This window comes from Molothrus aeneus, chromosome 1 (genome assembly GCF_037042795.1).
Source record: "Molothrus aeneus isolate 106 chromosome 1, BPBGC_Maene_1.0, whole genome shotgun sequence".
NCBI classification, from domain to species: domain Eukaryota; kingdom Metazoa; phylum Chordata; class Aves; order Passeriformes; family Icteridae; genus Molothrus; species Molothrus aeneus.
Genome location: NC_089646.1, coordinates 18,691,225 through 18,704,957, shown reverse-complemented (window position 1 = coordinate 18,704,957; position 13,733 = coordinate 18,691,225). Strand labels below are relative to the sequence as shown.

Genomic DNA, 13,733 nt, shown 5'->3' with positions numbered 1-13,733 from the left:
TCCCCGCGGGCGCGGATCCCGCCCGGCGCCGCCATGAGCCAGCGGCAGGTCCTGCAAGGTAGGCTGGGCCGGGGGCCGGGGGCCCGGGCCGGGGCCGGGGGAGCGGGGCTGGCGCGGCGCCCGCCCGCCCGCTGACCCGGCGCCCCGGCGCTGCCGCCCGCAGTGTTCGAGCAGTACCAGCGCGCCCGGTCGCAGTTCGCGCAGGCAGTGGCCGACCTCGCCGCCCGGTCGCAGAGCATCGACACTCTCCGAAGTGCAGGTACGCGGGAGCCGGTGGGGCCGGGGCGTGCGCGGCCGCGGGGTTTTGCGCGCCCCGGGGCGGGGGCACGGGCAGCGCAGGGCGCCGCGGCCTTTCCCCGGTTTTTGTTTTATCTCCCTCCTCCCCCGGTGACCGCTCAGTTTCCGGAGATTTTTTCCCAGTAGGGTTTGGGCCCCACCCTCGTTGCCGAGTCCCCCTCGTTGCGGTGGGAAAGTAAATTGCGCTGCTCGGCTGCGGGCGGGTGCCTGTGCGGGGGTGCGTGTCTCTGGCTGAGACCTCCAGTTTATTTCAAGGAACGTTTCTCAGTATAATCCTTTTTCAAATTTACTTCCTCCCGGTTCCGATGTAGCTTTATGTAAAGCACAGCGATTGGAATTCCCGATGAAGGCAGCACTAATTTGCCAAGGAAATTCTACTTTTGGAATAAACAACTTTTTATACCGGCTTTACAAGTTGTTCCTAAATTCTTCGATGCTTTCTGCCGGCAGACTGGCTCAGTTTAGGAGGGATTTGATTTTGTTATATAGCTGTCGTGGGATGTTGAACCAAATTGAACGTTTCTAGAAAGAGGAGCTGCGGGAGCACTTCTACCAGCTGTTGTACCGCTGGCATCTGGCAGATCCACTCCGCTCGGCCAAAGTTCCTGGGCTTAAAAGAGGAAAAAGAAGTGCCTGGTAATTGATTACCTGAATGACAGTTTAAAAATGTGCTATAGAACAGTGGTGGGTTTGCCGTGTGGTGTTCATGAATTGATTATGTTTGGCTGTGTCTCAATTTTGTTTTGATACTTGTTTCCTAGATCTAATAAAGCTATCAGTCTTTTCTCAAATACAATGACATCTAACAAACAAACGAAAAAGAAAACCAATGGTGTAAATATTTACAACTTTCTGTTATTTTATTTACAACCGTTTTTTAGAATTGTTTTATTAAAAATCTATCACCTAAATTCTTGAGGAACCACCTTTTCTTAAGGAAACATTTCCTTTCGTTATGGGAGTGCCGTGTTAATACCAGGCCTTTTGTATTACCTTGCTGAGGGCTCTTGAATCTTTGTTTTGTTTTCCATCTTTTGGTGAGTTAATGACACTGCTGTAGCTTATACAAGTGATCTCTGTTTGCCAAGGGGACATCGTGGCTATAGGAATAATTTATGCCTTATTTGTAGGAAGAGGTTCCTCTGAGTCCTCTTGCAGTCCTGGTTTTAGCAGCTCCCAGAGAGACATCCTGTATAGGCAGGCTTCTCCCAGCTCAGCATTGTAAAAATGCAGAAAGTTTCTATTTTAAGAAAGCAATCAAAGTGCCAAGCTAACTTTAATTGCATTGTATTTCTTTTAAAAATAACTCTTTTAATGTAATCTGGTTGGTAACTTGACCTCAGAACTGATTTTTTGCTTGTGCAGAACAAATAATTGATTGAGAGGCCTGAAACTTTCTTCTGCACACAGCTGGTGTTGGTCTGAAGGTTAAATTTGCAAGGATCAGGCTTTGGATAGTAATCTGGAAATGTGGATTTGTGTAGATTAGCTTACTTGGCTGTTTCTGGTCATGAGCTGCTTTTCCACAAGTTTCAGTTTTTCAGATGCTGGACAAGAGGGGAACATCTGCAAATATGCCTGTTACAATTTATTTACATGGCACACAAATATTTTACCATCTTTCCCACCTGTGTCTTTAAAAATACTATGTAGTTATATAATTGCAATGAGAGTGGTTCATCTTGGCCTTTTCTGGATGTGCTAGATCCAAGTTTTAAAATAAAATTGGTCCTTTTATTAAAACAAATATTTTGGGACATCGCTGTCTAGCAGATAACTGGTGTGCCTTTTATGATCTCAATCTAGTGAGTGCTGGAGCAATGATTTAAGTAAGATGCCTGTCTATACATGTATCTCTGTATAAATCTGATTTTAAAAGGATTCGGGGCTTGTTTCTTACTCTGGTGAATAAGAATTCTAGCCATCCCTTATGGAGATTGCTGTTTTAAGAAGATGAGAAAAGTCTTTGCCCACTGTTACTTTACATTAGCTATAGGAGTCAGGAGCACCTTGCAGGGTTCTTTTGTTGGATCTCAAAAGTTGTCAGGGTTTAGTATCTTTCTGGCAAAAGCAAAAGGCAAGATTACAGTGACTTGAATTTGAATAAAATTATATCCTAAAGTGTAATGTCAGGTACTCTTGTATTAGTGGCCTCAGTTTACATTCCTGGAATAAGAATGAAAGATGAGTTCTCAAGGAATAAAGCATCTGATCCCATTTTAGAAGTCCTTTTGATAAATAGTTAACATCTCATAAGGAAAATAAATACTTGTTTGAGACCTTATTCTTTGTGGAGGTGTGTCTGGACACCACGCTAACATCATGAAAGATAGAAGTGTTGAAAAAGTAATTCTTTACTACCCTCTAAGGCTGCTTCTGTGGTATTAAACTAGGTGCAAGCACTGGTATTGTTGCACATTTGGAACCTGCAGCCTGGAGGGGAGCAAGCAGCCAGGATCAGAGGCACCAGTTCCTTGTGCTGGCTTGGCTGCTGAGAAACCTGTGTATGACCTGTAAGGAAGACTGCTGGGAAGGTGAAAACAAGGTCAGAGAGGGCCAGCAGGAAGCCCACCTTTTCTTGGGGCATCTGTCTTCTGAAGCTTCTGTATCTCAACAAGTTCTGGAGCTGCTTTTCCCACTGGGCAGTAATCTCAAAGATGTTGTAACCAGGGAACTGGAACCTGGCCCTGGGCTTCAACACATTTGCATGGCACTGGCCCTTTCCTGGTCAAGAATGTCCTGGGAGTTAGTGCCTGGGAGCTTAACAGCTTTCTGGTGGCAAGAAAGTGTAAGGAATGATCCCAGAGATTCTTTTGTTGGAGCTCATTCCTGTGTGTTTCCCAACTCTCTGTTTTGCATTGATAAAGTTGTTCCTTATGATTAAATACTGCCATGAATAATTATAGAATTTGTCATTTGAATGTTTAGTTAGTTGATACTTGGGGAGAAAAGTCTGTCCCAAAACTCCTAAACCTTTTCCATGTAGTAAATATACATGTGAAACAATGAGAGATATTTTATCAAATCTTGTTTCTTCAGGGCTGCTGACTAATGGGAGAAGCTACTTTGATAGTAATGACTTCAAATATACTTTTTACATATAAATCTATTTATTTGGTAGCTACTGCCCATGGAGTTTGGTAATGGAATGCATTATTCAGCTCCACACCTCCTCATCCTTCCAAAATTTAAAATCCAAGAAACAGGCTGTTTTCAGTTATAATGACAGATGAACTTGCTCTTTTTCTTGCACTGAGTTTTAGGCAGCTGCCTGTCTTTTAGAAAACCTACGTGAAAATCTGAAGTGCTTCTAGGATGTGTGGAACAGTGGTAGTCACTGAGGGTCTAAATCTTTAGGTTTTTTCTTGTAAAGTGCAGCTCTCTGTAAATAAACAACCCCTTTGAAATTGCATTTTGTTTTGATTTTTTTGGAGGCATTAACAATTCAGGATTAATACATGTATCAGAATAATTACTTATGTGTATTTGTTTTTGATTGATTATTTGATTATTTTTTATTTATCTTGCATTGGAACATGTGGTGATGACAATGTTGCTTTTAATATGTGAGTTATTTAAGGCTGTCATTGTGATTAAGAAACAATTTAGTCTTGCTACTGTGACTCTAAAGATATTACAAGATCAGCTCTTTAACCCCTTTCTTGGGGCTAATCACATTCTTAAGTGTGATGACTGCAGAAGTCATGGGGAAAGCTGGGTATGGAACATGGAAAACCAGAGCTGTGTGTGCAGCAGCCTGTGTGCTGGGGCCCTGCACACCTGGCTTCCCTTTGCATTGCTGCTGGGCTATTTTTCTCATCTCAGGCAGAGAACTTCCACTGCTGCTCCTCTGCCTTGCTGGCTTGCTGGACAGTCTGCAGGGTTCCAGGAAAGTTCCAGAATGTCACTGTAAATGAAGATCCTCTCCCAGGAATCTCTTCCAACTCCATCAGCCCACAGCCCTGAGGCCAGGTCTCCCTTCCATAATGCCTGGTACCAAGCTGCTTCTCAGCCTTGTACTCCAGCCCTGAGCCCTCTCCTCTGCTTTAACCTCTGGGCTTTTTCTCCTGTACCTGTTCCACACAACCCATGCTGGCAGGAGGCTAAAGCCTGGAGGCAGGGCTTACCTGAACAGACTGGGGCTCCACCACCAGCCCTTGGGCATGGCAGACCTTCCCCTGTTTTGTGGTCTCTTTTTCTGTAGGTAAAGGGTGATGTCATCAGTGTTAGTTCTTTCCTGGCTCCAGACCTATTCCGCTGGTGACAGGTTTTAAAAGCTGTATTTCCGAATCTCTGGATTGGTTTTAGGAGCCTTTATTTTTAAGAAAAGCTGTTCAAATTGATTTCCCTCCTCCAATTACATGGAATATTTTTGCCCATGCTTTTGTCAACTTTTCGTTCTGATGTGTGTATTTTAAATGTACCATTTTTCAATGTGACAGTTGGCCCTGAGTAATCAGAACCAGACCCTAGGATGGGATTTTAGGATATAGTTCCATATTTTATATAATATTAAAGAATATTATTTGATAGCACTGTGCTTAATAGAAAGCCTGGGAGCACTTGGATCTTGCAAGTGGATATGCATGGACAGACTGCAGTGCCCCCAAGTAGCCAGTTTCAACACTGGAGTTTATCTACCCTCTTTTGTAAAGGATGCAGACAGCTTTGGCTTTGTTTTTGTTTTTGGTTGTTTTGGTTTTTGGTTTTGTGTTTTTTAAAAATTTTTTTTTAGTGCGAGTTAAAAGCTTTACTGAGCTTGAGAAGTAGGAGAGGATTAATGCAATGTGGCATAAAAGACAAAAGTTTGTCTTTGAAGTTGTAGATCAGGTGCGGAGAGTGGCTTTTCCAAAGACATTGTGGTGCCTGATGAAGGCAAGAAGGAGACTGTTTTAAGGGAAGTACAAGAGAGGTGACATAGAAGGAGAAAATAAATGCAGCTGAAGCTGGAGGATTGACTTTTTCTGTTACTCAATCAAGTGAAAGCTCAGCTGTTCCTCCTCTTCTCAGTCTCCTGGCCTTTCTGGTGATTTGCAAGTAAAATCTCAAAACCAGACTTTTTTAGAAAATTCAGTCTCATCTTAACAAGAGGACAGTAAAAAGAAGCAGTTCCTTGTGACCACCTTGGCTTTGGTGTGTCTGTGCACAATTGCGTGGTGGCCACTAACAGCCCTGTAAGTGGTATTTTCAGAAATTTGTCCTCTTGTAACAGGATTAGTTCTGCTTCATTAATGCAGAAACAGGGTCTGGCATCTAAGAAGGAGAAACTTACTGTTCTTGATCCTTCAGGAATCTTCAGTGATACTGTCAAACTGAATCTGCATTGTGTCCCACACCATCTGGTAGCTGCTGTATGAATTACTTGATCAGCCAGAGTCCCTGTTACCAAAGTGCATTGATATTCCCTTTGATCTCTGGAGGATGGTAGCTGTGCTGTGCATGGAGCTGTGGCACTGAGGAGTCCTTCCTGGTGACAAGTCACACTTGAGCAGTATGTACTTGAGACCTGCACACTCTGCTGTCCCTGGAAGAGGCTGTGTCAAGATGAGTGTGAAATTTCTCTCTCACTGCTCTTCTGGGAAATTTGTTTTAAGCAGGGCATTTAAAACTCACTGCTATGGAGTTCCTAGAAAAAGGTCATTGAAGATAGGGTGTTAGGGTGAGGCAGAAATAAATTTCCATTTTATTTCCTTGTTAAGTCAGCTGAATTTGACATAAAGAACTCTGAAAAATCAAGCTGATACGATGAATGTTGGAATGCTAATGTTAGCTCTGTAGATGCTCTAAATGTAACAGGTAACACACAAAAATAAGATGATGTTATCTTGGTCCAAAGCATAAATTAGAAGGACAGCATCTGAAAGACAAGAGTGTGTACAGAGACAACTGTAGTGTAGAGTGACTTTTTTTCCCCACATTTTAAAACAGAAATTATTTTTCCTTTAAGGAAGGAGGATAAGGTTGGAGTAGTCATCTTCAGATGCAGAAATGGAAAGAATTTCCAGTGCAGTGATGATTCTGTTTTGTGACTAGTCAAATCTAGGGGGGTTTGATGGGGATGGGAGGAGGGTAGAAGTATTTTGCATGAATTCCGGGTTGTTTTCCCCAAAAAATCAAAATGGCCAAGCAAAGATTGTTATCTCCAGAATAGTGACTGTTTCCTGCAGAAACTTGGAATGAAAAAAATTGGAACCCGCTGCTGCCCCAAGTGATTTTTTTTGTTTGTTTTCCAGATAGGCAGCAGCCAGCACTTGCTTGCTAAAAGAAAGTGCATCAGGCCTGTGTGTAACAGCTCCACTTGAGAAGTGTGTGTTAAGAGTGATTCAGCTTCTAAAGTGTGTCATTCTTTGAAACAAATTTGAGTGGGAAACTGAGGATAGAAAGGGGAATCGTTCCTTGCCCAATGTCAGTCAAGGGTTCTGTGATGCAAGAGAGAATATTTGGCAGTAATTCTCTGTTACTCAGTTTCTGAGTGCTAGTGGGAACTCTTCCAAAATAAATCTAGTCCAATAGTCTAAATGCCTTATTTTGTAGTTTACTTTCTGTGTGGTTGCTTTTGAATTAGAGTTAATGAATTTCCTACTGCTGTCACAACAGACTTATTTAGAAGAAGACCAAAGAGTTCTAAAGTTTTCAGCAACAAGACACTGCTACTCTATGATCTGTATGGCCCTGTTCACTTGAGTGAATGGTCAAGATAAAAGGAAGTAGTTGGAAGGTTCTTGCCTATTTTCCTGCTCTAAGTAATGTTAAATACATTTGAATTTAATTAAAAATGCTGATAGGAATCCTGGCTTGGACCTCTTTGGAGGAGTAGACTTTGCTGTAAACAGGATAGATGAAAGGAAGAGATCAAATAGAGGAGGTCACCAAATCCAGCTGTCTCTGGAACAAAGATCTGGGTTGGGCCAGTGCAGGAAAGCCTCATCCTGTGCCAGGCACATCTGTCCTTTACAGCATGGGGTTCAAAAGCCATACAAGGAAAGGTTGGATGGATTTCTTGGCTTCCTATAGGTGTTTTAGTGGATCTCTATGTTTTTTACTGTAGGATCTCTATCTAGCTGTTTTCACACTCTCAGAATTAATTATTTTTTGAAGTGCTGTAAAGAAAGAAATACTAGGTTTGCTGAAGATACAAAAATGATGACAATGGTGAAAGCTCCTCAAGCGGTTGGTTTTGCAGAGTAATTGGAGGTGATGGAAAGCATCTTGACACGGATAAAGTGGTTTTAAGAGGAGGTGGAAAGTAGAGGTAAAAGCTTTTAATTATGTTCAATGCACAGGCATGGTCCAGGCCTATGTATACTTCTCTCAATTCTCAGTTAATTTGATGTGACTGTTAGGCTTGTACAGCACCAGGAATTGTTTTTTCTTTGTCTTCTTCCTCCAAAACTCATTCCATTGTAATTATTTGTCCACTGTCTCTTCTTACATTCTAACATGACTTTAGGAAAATACAGTCTCCTTGAGGACCAGCACAGTTGCCATTATTTCTAAACTTGGTTGTTTTTTTTTTTAATCTGTGTTGTAACATTTTGTTTCCTTTCTTCAAATAGTAACTCCCATTTCATTCTTCATCTTTTTCCTTATTTTAAGTTGTACCAGCTAAAGTAATTTGCAGTAGAACATTTTGTGCTGATGCTTAAATGTCATCACCAAACTTTGCATGGTTTATACTGTCATGGAATGAAAGGCATTGGTCATGGGAGGCATGCTGCTTGGAAGCATTTTCAAATTGAAGGCTTTTTAGGCTGTTCCAAAAGTGAAAGCTGTATCAGCTAACCTTGAAAACACAAAATATAGAAATCTTACATTTGGATCAACTCAAATCATGTATGTATGTAAACCTTGTTAAATGTGGTTTTATATTTTGCTGTGCCTAGGTATGTCATAAAGGTCAGAAATGTGTCACATGGCCTGGACCTAGCTCCTGGGTTAAGTGATTCTAGTATCTTTATTTTCCTAGTATCTTTAAATTTCACTGGATTTGAGATCATCAGAATTGAATTGTCTGGCACATTCTGGTTTATTGTCCCAGCCATCAGTCTCTTGGCTTTTTTAGGGTCAGGATACTGCAGGCTGAAGTGTTCCTTTCCCTCTCCCCCAACCACTTCTGATAGGCTCTTTTATATTAGTAAAATAATTTTTCCCCCTTTCTTTTTTTTTTTTTTCCTATTTATTAAATAATCTTGTTTTCATGTTATCTCAAGTCAAGAGCTCAAATGTAAAATCTGTACAGTAAATGCGAGTGAATTACTTGTATGTGTTCCTGCTCCACTGAAATACCTTCAATGTAGATCATAAGAACAGTGTGAGGTCTCCTTAGGAATTTCAGCAGCTGTTTGACCATGCAACTGATGTTAGAGGGAAGGACAAAAAAATACCCTCCCACAGAGGGTGTAGATGACTGTCTAGAAGATAGCAGATGATACATGGCATTGGCCCCAACTCATATGTTTGTTTTACTTCTAATTTGTCATATTGTCTAATTGTCACATTTAGTGGTTTTTGATATGAAGCACAACTTGCTAATGACACTGTACCTGCCATGCAGAGTTCATGAGAAGATGTCAGTGATGACCACATTCTGAAGTAGTGCTTTCTGCAAGTGCTAAATGAATTCACATTGATCTGACAATACTGGAGGATCTATCTTTTGTCATTTGGTACACAGGAGGCCTCTTCCAGTTCCCAGTGGCTTTAACAGAAGGGTGAGCAGACCCCAGCTACATTACAGACCTGTTTCCATAGGTTCAGTGTACTTGCTTTTATGTGTCCCCCTGAAACCTGTGTTATTTTGTCTTGTGAACATGCTGGGAGGCTGTACCTCTCATGATAGTGCAGCTTTTGTCAAGAGTATTGACCTTCCTAAATTTTTTTTAGTGGATAGCATGGCCTCCATGGTTAGTTTTTTATGTCCTTCTTCCAGCCCCTTCAGAGCCATGTATAGATGATTTGCCTATTGTTCTACTTGCTGGGAGCAATTTGGTTTTGGTGTAAAATAAAAGTGAGAGTTTTACTGCTTCTCTACTTACTTTTTTTTTCTTTTTAGGGAAAGAAGTATGGTACAGGTGTGACTTGTTATAGCCTGCATGCCTTGGACTATTCCTTGCTCTGAGGTCCTCAGCTTTTCCTTGTCATGGAGTCCCTGTTGAACACCTGGGTGTTTGTTGCTTGCCATTAGGCAGTGATCCCCCAGTGTGGCACTGTCACACCAAAAGGCCTTTGTTCAGTGCTAATAACAATAGGAGCCCTTGAGAAGGCAAGTCTTGCTTTCTTTCACTGTTGCTCAACTAGATCTTTATATGTGTAAAAAAAATAGTGGAAAGGACTGAGAGAACTGATATGAAGAGACCTCTAGCTCTGAGTGTTCATTGTTCTGTTGCAACATCTCCATTTTCAGAGACCTCTGCTTTCTGGCTAAGGTCTAAAGCTCCAAAATGTTAATTCATGGAGCTGGCTGCTACAGGGACAGCACATTCTAGGGATCACAATACAAGTAATGTTCCCTTCCCAGACCTTACGAGTCACATTCTTTACATAACCATTTGGATCTCATTTCTATCCCTACTGAAGAGTCCTAGTTTAACAGGAAGAGCTTCCACATATGGATTGGTCATCTTTGATCATCCTTGTTCCCTTTCACTGAACTTTTTTCAGTTCTGCTTTAGTGGAGGGTATTAAATGTAGGCTAGTGATGACCTCTGCTTTAGCCTCTACCCTTTCCCTATAATCCTGAGCACTCTGTATACTTCTGCAGGTAAAGTTTCTCCTCTACTACTGAGCAAGAGCTGGGATCTCTCTGGAACTCCCTGTTCTAACTTTGAGATTTTTCTCCTGGTTGGTAGTAATCTGTTTGGAGTCCATCACCGCATCTGTGAGGTTGGAGTTGGGTTCCCTGCATGAGCTCCATTTCACTTGCCATTTTGTTATCCAGTTATTCAGTCTGTAACTTTTTATAGTTTCCCTTGCTGCTACTTTCACATTTTTTATGCTTAGCTGATATACTGTGAACTCATCAGTGAAAACACATCATAAATAATAACATGATAAGAAAATCTACAACTCTTCTGTCTGGAGTGTAATGTATTATGGATATTGGTCTTCAAATCAGAAATCAGTCATTGCTTACAGCAGATGAAATGTAATTTGGTGTAATTCAGTGTAGAGGTTCTACTGGCATGATGAATGAGGAACATGCCAGTGTCTTCTCACCGGGATCTTCAGATGGAGTTTCCCATGCACATGGTAACAGATGCAGTTTATGTATGTTTGAATGTAACTTCCTTTCTTGTGTAAACTTTAAGGATGTATTTTAAAGATAGTTGAATACAACTTATTTCTACATGTGCCTTTTTTTTTGATTTCAGAATCATTCTGTACCTACAAAAAGTGGGCAGAAACATTGCTATACATCAGCAGTGCTATCCAAGTGCCAACTTCATTTCAGCGGAATACCTGGATTTCCTACCTGCTCTTATTACCTGGAAGAGTAATTTAGTAGGTTTTCAAGAGTAAAGGCAAATGTTTAGAAAAACTTCAACTTACCAAATTGGCTTTTGTCTTCCTACTGCAACTCAGGTGTAGTGTGTTTGCTGAGACCTCTTTTGCTGGATGTTGTCCCAAGTATTCGACAGACCACTGCCTTGGCTTTTGGGAGACTTGCTGATTATGATGTGGAGATGGCAGAGGCAGTTGTGAAGGCAGGAATTCTTCCACAGCTCATATGTTCACTGCCTAAGGAGAATGTAAGGCATGATTCTTCTCTTTAGTAATATTTTAAAAAATTATTATACAGGGAAAAGGAAATCTTTCTGTGTCAGCATCTGGTGTTATTCTAATAGGACATTAAATGTATTGAAGTCAGAGCAGCATTCATGTTTGAACCCCTGAGAGATCTCTGTGTACTGTATGCCGAGGTCTGACTTCAAATAAGCTTGACTTTAAAATATTGTATTACCGTTTAATGCACTATAGGAAATACATTCATTGCACTGTAACATTTTAAAAATGTTGAGTGATGCTTTGTAAAAGGTTCCTCTTCAAAAAGGAGACAGTTGGGAAGCTGTGGTGATAATTGACTAGGTTTTGTCCCTAATACCAGACGCATGTAAAATACATCTAAAACCCCTGAACTTCTGTAATGAAATACTTTGTATCTCCAAACACAGGTCTTTGGAAATCTGTAGTGTGAGAAACAACAAACCTCTGACACAGGAAAATATACAGAAAGGGTTTCATCTTCATATTTGTCAAAACCAAAGTACAGTCACAATTGCAATGCAAATAAATCTGTTGGTCTCTTCCACACCCTTCCTCACATTTTTCCTCAAGCTCTGTGTCTCTTTCAGCTTTGATTTTTTGAATGATGCTAACCTAGATTAACAGAAATACTTTCAAGTAAGGTTCCTAGCAGCTGGAAACTGACAGCTGTAGGGTTAAGTACACTTATATCACAGCCACACTTATGTTGCAGCTTTGATTTATGAAAAGTAGGTTTTCAATGGAAATAAAATTTGGAAAACCATATATTTTAATTTTCAATCTTTTGAGGAAAACAAAGATGTAAATGTACTCATTGCATACTTTTTGTGCATATAGAATCATATATACAAGTAAAATTGAAAAAGAAAACACTGAAGAAAAACTTTGATGGCAAGATACTGGTATAGTAAGAAAAGAAAGTAAAGATTTTAATTAGACAAGGTTATAAACATTTTGGTTATTTTATTTCTATTTTTAAGGGAATATGTGGAACAAAACTCTACCCACTGTTGGTTTGGAAACTTCCCCCTGCTACAACTTGAAACCCTCAATAAATTAGCTTAAGTTCCCTGAGATAGAGTAATTAGGGGGAGCAACAGCAAGACTTGTGTGAGGTCATGGAAAGCCTGCTATGCCTTGGTGACTGAGGGCAAGAGGAGGAAACTCATCCAGTTCATGCAGAGTTTAGCAAGCAGACAGTTTGTCACTTCCCACAGGCGAAGAAACCTTTTCCATTCCACTCACTTTTAGTGTATTAAAATCTGTATTTAAGGATGAGATTCTTTGAGCACACAATGAATACTGTTTCTACTGATTTATGGGGAACAGTCACAGGGTAACATCCCAGATCAATGTTTTGTCAATTAAACTGAGCAAAATTCAGTTTTGCAGCATATTCTGGCTATGCCTGTGAATACGATTTGTTTCTAAAGAATGTGTTTTGAATAATGAAAACAAAGAAGTGTTTTTCTTTGCCAGGAGCATAATTACTTAACAGAAACAACATACCCATATTTGTACAGACTTATGTAAACAAATATGGCTCCACTGAGTTCAGCAAAGCTTACAGTAACTTACATTATCTGGGGATTGGACCATTTGTCTGTACTGTTTCCCTTAACTTCTGTTCCCCCTAAATGAGGTTTAATGCTTTGCCTGTAAATTTTGTTTAATGTACCTGCTTGTAGACCTTAACCTAGAAAACTGGATTTTTGGCATCAAGGAATTATATCAGTACTGGTAAACTAAGGAAGGTAAGGGCATGTGTTGGAGCACTGAAAGATGACTGTGCTTGTTAATCAGTAGCTCATTAATCATGTTCTCTGATGTGGTTTTAGCCAATGCCAGACATCAAACTACTCAACAATGTTTGGGCATGGTTTAAGGGATAGCACAAGGCAGGAACAGTTTCCAGAAGCATAGATGAGGCCATTGTGCTTTGAGGAAAGAGGAGTTTAGGTGCACAGATATGTTATGCTGTGTCACCTTCTTCTAGGGCCAGGGAGTGGGCCTGGGTGTGTTTTATTTCCTGGGGGGTCATTGCAGATACTGTTCTGTTGTCATATCTTAGTGCTTTAGATCAGGCTTTTGAAGGTGTTTGGGTACCTCACAGGATGCACAAAAGCACTCACGTGGTTCTTTGTTTTTCTGGACTTGATCCAGAAGGGATGTGGGCTTTGCATTGTTTAAATTTTGGGTGCCTTGACTGAGGACTAGCACTGTAAAGTGCCCAGACTGCCTGTGCAGAGCAGGGGAGAGCCAAGCATCTTGGGATGAGATCAAAAGCAGCTGGCACACGGAGAGAGAGCTCTCTAGAGCTTGTCCATAGGGATCATCTGTCAGTGCCCAGGCTGGAGGGCATACTCCAGGCACTCAGACATAGCAGCAGGTTACTTGTGTCCCCATGAATCTTGCCCTTCACAAGGGAGGGGAACAACCTGTCGTTCTGACAATGTGGTTTTCTCTGGCCAGAGTGCTTTAACTGGGCTCCGGATTTTGAAAATATAATGCAGTACAGGAAACTTCATCTTCCATATCCTAGTGGTGGGTATAAAACTGCAGGAGGAGACTGAAATGTGACTTTTTGAGGGAAGACTTAACTGTGTTTTTAGAAGAAATCACTGCTGCAGTTTACATGGGATCCACATGCTGTGTGCAGTGTCATGTATTAC

The 13,733-nt window shown here is 41.0% G+C and overlaps 1 protein-coding gene across 1 annotated transcript in view; it reads left to right on the top strand.

Annotated features, from left to right (window-relative positions):
- SPAG6 (sperm associated antigen 6) overlaps positions 1–13,733 on the top strand; it is a 37,014-nt gene continuing 23,281 nt past the window's right edge. The window contains exons 1-3 of the mRNA XM_066552297.1: positions 1–58; positions 164–259; positions 10,879–11,045. Of these exons, the coding sequence (XP_066408394.1) occupies positions 34–58; positions 164–259; positions 10,879–11,045 (288 nt within the window). The 5' untranslated portion in view covers positions 1–33. The remainder of the gene's footprint in view (positions 59–163; positions 260–10,878; positions 11,046–13,733) is intronic.